We start from the raw sequence: 1,679 nt of genomic DNA, 5'->3' as shown, positions 1-1,679 counted from the left end.
GGGCTAGGGTTCAACTCGAAAAAGACAGAAGACTGGAGAGGGGAGGGGGGGAAGGGGAATTGGGTATTAGATGAAAATTGAAAAGTGCGATCAACCCTCGTGATGATTCGTGACGACGACGACGATGATGATGAAGATGACATGCAAGAGACAAAAATACAAACAGATGCTGCTGTTCCCTTCCCTTTCTCCTCGCTTGTGGTGCAGCCTTGATGGAAAAGACTATCTTTTATTGTGTGGAAGGGTGATTCGCTCTCGTGGTCACCTCTCCGCTCGGGCGGTATCGATTTGCATTGGGTCTTCTTGTACGGAGTGTATGGCCTCACTCCCTCACGCGGCATTATTCAGTTCAACTCAGTAACCCAGCATGCTTGCTTCATCTTCTCTCTACCTTGCCCCGTGGGTCATCTGAAGTTCTCGATGGGTTTTCCTTGATCGTGGTTTAGGGGCTCTCTCCATAGTATCTGCGCAAGAAAGCCTCGACCTCCTTGTAATCCTTCTTGACTTGGGTCAGGGTCTTGCGGATATTCTCAAGCGAAACCTCCTGATCGGGCTCATCATTGGTGCCAGTCTCATCCTTGCCGGCTCCGTAGTGCTGGATCTTCTCACATGCGTCCTTGACCTTAATCAGTCCCAGAGTGGCGGAGGAACCTTTCAGGTAGTGACCCAGAGACGAAAGCTCGGCCAAGTCCTTGTCCGCGCTGTTGTTATCGAGGGTCAGTAAGCACTCGAAAGAATGAAGACCATGGCTTACAGGTGCTTCTCCATCTTATCGAATGTGTTCTCTGCCTGATCAAAGAATCCAAACACGATGCCTTTACTGAAGTCATTATCGCCTTCGTCATCCATTTCAAGAATCTGCTCGAATGTGTTTTGGTCGATGGTCTCCGACATTTCTGCCAGCGTGGTTGGGGGGTTGGTAGCGGCGGCGCTGGTGGCGGTCGTGGTGGCAGGAGCAGCAGAGGCACCGCTGCTGCTGCTCTTGGGGGTATCGGCAGAAGCTGGAGCAGCAGCAGCAGCAGCAGCAGCGGTGGTGGTTGTGGTGTTGTTGGGGGTGTCGTTGGTAGCAGCGGTGCTGTTGGTGCCGCTGATCTTCTCCTTGGGCTAGTGCGCACAGTTAGCAGTTACAAACGGCATTTCTGGACAAGGGGCTCGCGGGTACGTACAGACTCCTCCACGGTCTTAGTGGTGGTGCTGGGCGCCATGGTGGAAATCGGTGGTGATGAGATGAAGCTTGTCACTCGGTTGGCTGGATCGAGGTGTGGAAAGTGACTCGTGTTGGCGGGGGAGGGGAAGTCAAACGCCCTCTCGCGATCACCCGAACTGAAAGGATGGCTCTTGCGCGCTTGTCTTCTGTTTTGACGCTGTGGGTCGGTCTATTCCGGATATTCGCCGAGCCCAAAACGGAAACCTGCGAACACAGCGGGTATACTTGGGGTTTGGGAGGGAAAAATTTACACGGCACGAATCTGTAGAGGATTCACTGGTCAGTTTTGGTCTTTTTGGTCCGCATAGCAAGTTTACAACAACAGCGGCAGCAGTGGCAATAACAACGGCAACAGCAGCAACAGCAATAGTAGTGCGACAGGTTCCTGGTGAGATGGCCCTACGCAATGAGGGTGTTACGACAGGTCTTCAAAGAAATCCACCTAGCACCACACACAGAAATCAAGGTATAG

At 52.6% G+C, this 1,679-nt stretch overlaps 1 protein-coding gene across 1 annotated transcript; it reads right to left on the bottom strand.

Moving 5' to 3' along the window:
• Window positions 1-401: 401 nt before the first annotated feature.
• On the bottom strand, window positions 402-1,456 carry BO66DRAFT_53651 (Hpt domain-containing protein). Its single transcript, XM_025653381.1, has 3 exons — window positions 1,167-1,456; window positions 755-1,104; window positions 402-701 (listed from the first exon to the last, which is right to left on the bottom strand). The coding sequence occupies exons 1-3, from the start codon at window positions 1,203-1,205 to the stop codon at window positions 443-445; spliced, it is 648 nt and encodes a 215-aa protein (XP_025505441.1). The 5' UTR covers window positions 1,206-1,456; the 3' UTR covers window positions 402-442.
• Window positions 1,457-1,679: the final 223 nt, after the last annotated feature.

Source organism: Aspergillus aculeatinus, assembly GCF_003184765.1.
Source record: "Aspergillus aculeatinus CBS 121060 unplaced genomic scaffold BO66scaffold_16, whole genome shotgun sequence".
Taxonomy (NCBI): Eukaryota; Fungi; Ascomycota; class Eurotiomycetes; order Eurotiales; family Aspergillaceae; genus Aspergillus; species Aspergillus aculeatinus.
This window is presented reverse-complemented; position numbering and strand designations above follow the sequence as displayed.

Excerpts from the sequence above, each read along its gene's own strand:
- BO66DRAFT_53651 (XM_025653381.1), bottom strand. The coding sequence starts at position 1,205 with ATGGCGCCCAGCACCACCACTAAGACCGTGGAGGAGTCT. Across the intron at positions 1,105-1,166 it reads CTAAGACCGTGGAGGAGTCT|CCCAAGGAGAAGATCAGCGG; the intron begins GTACGTACCCGC and ends TGTGCGCACTAG. Across the intron at positions 702-754 it reads GATAAGATGGAGAAGCACCT|CGCGGACAAGGACTTGGCCG; the intron begins GTAAGCCATGGT and ends CGATAACAACAG.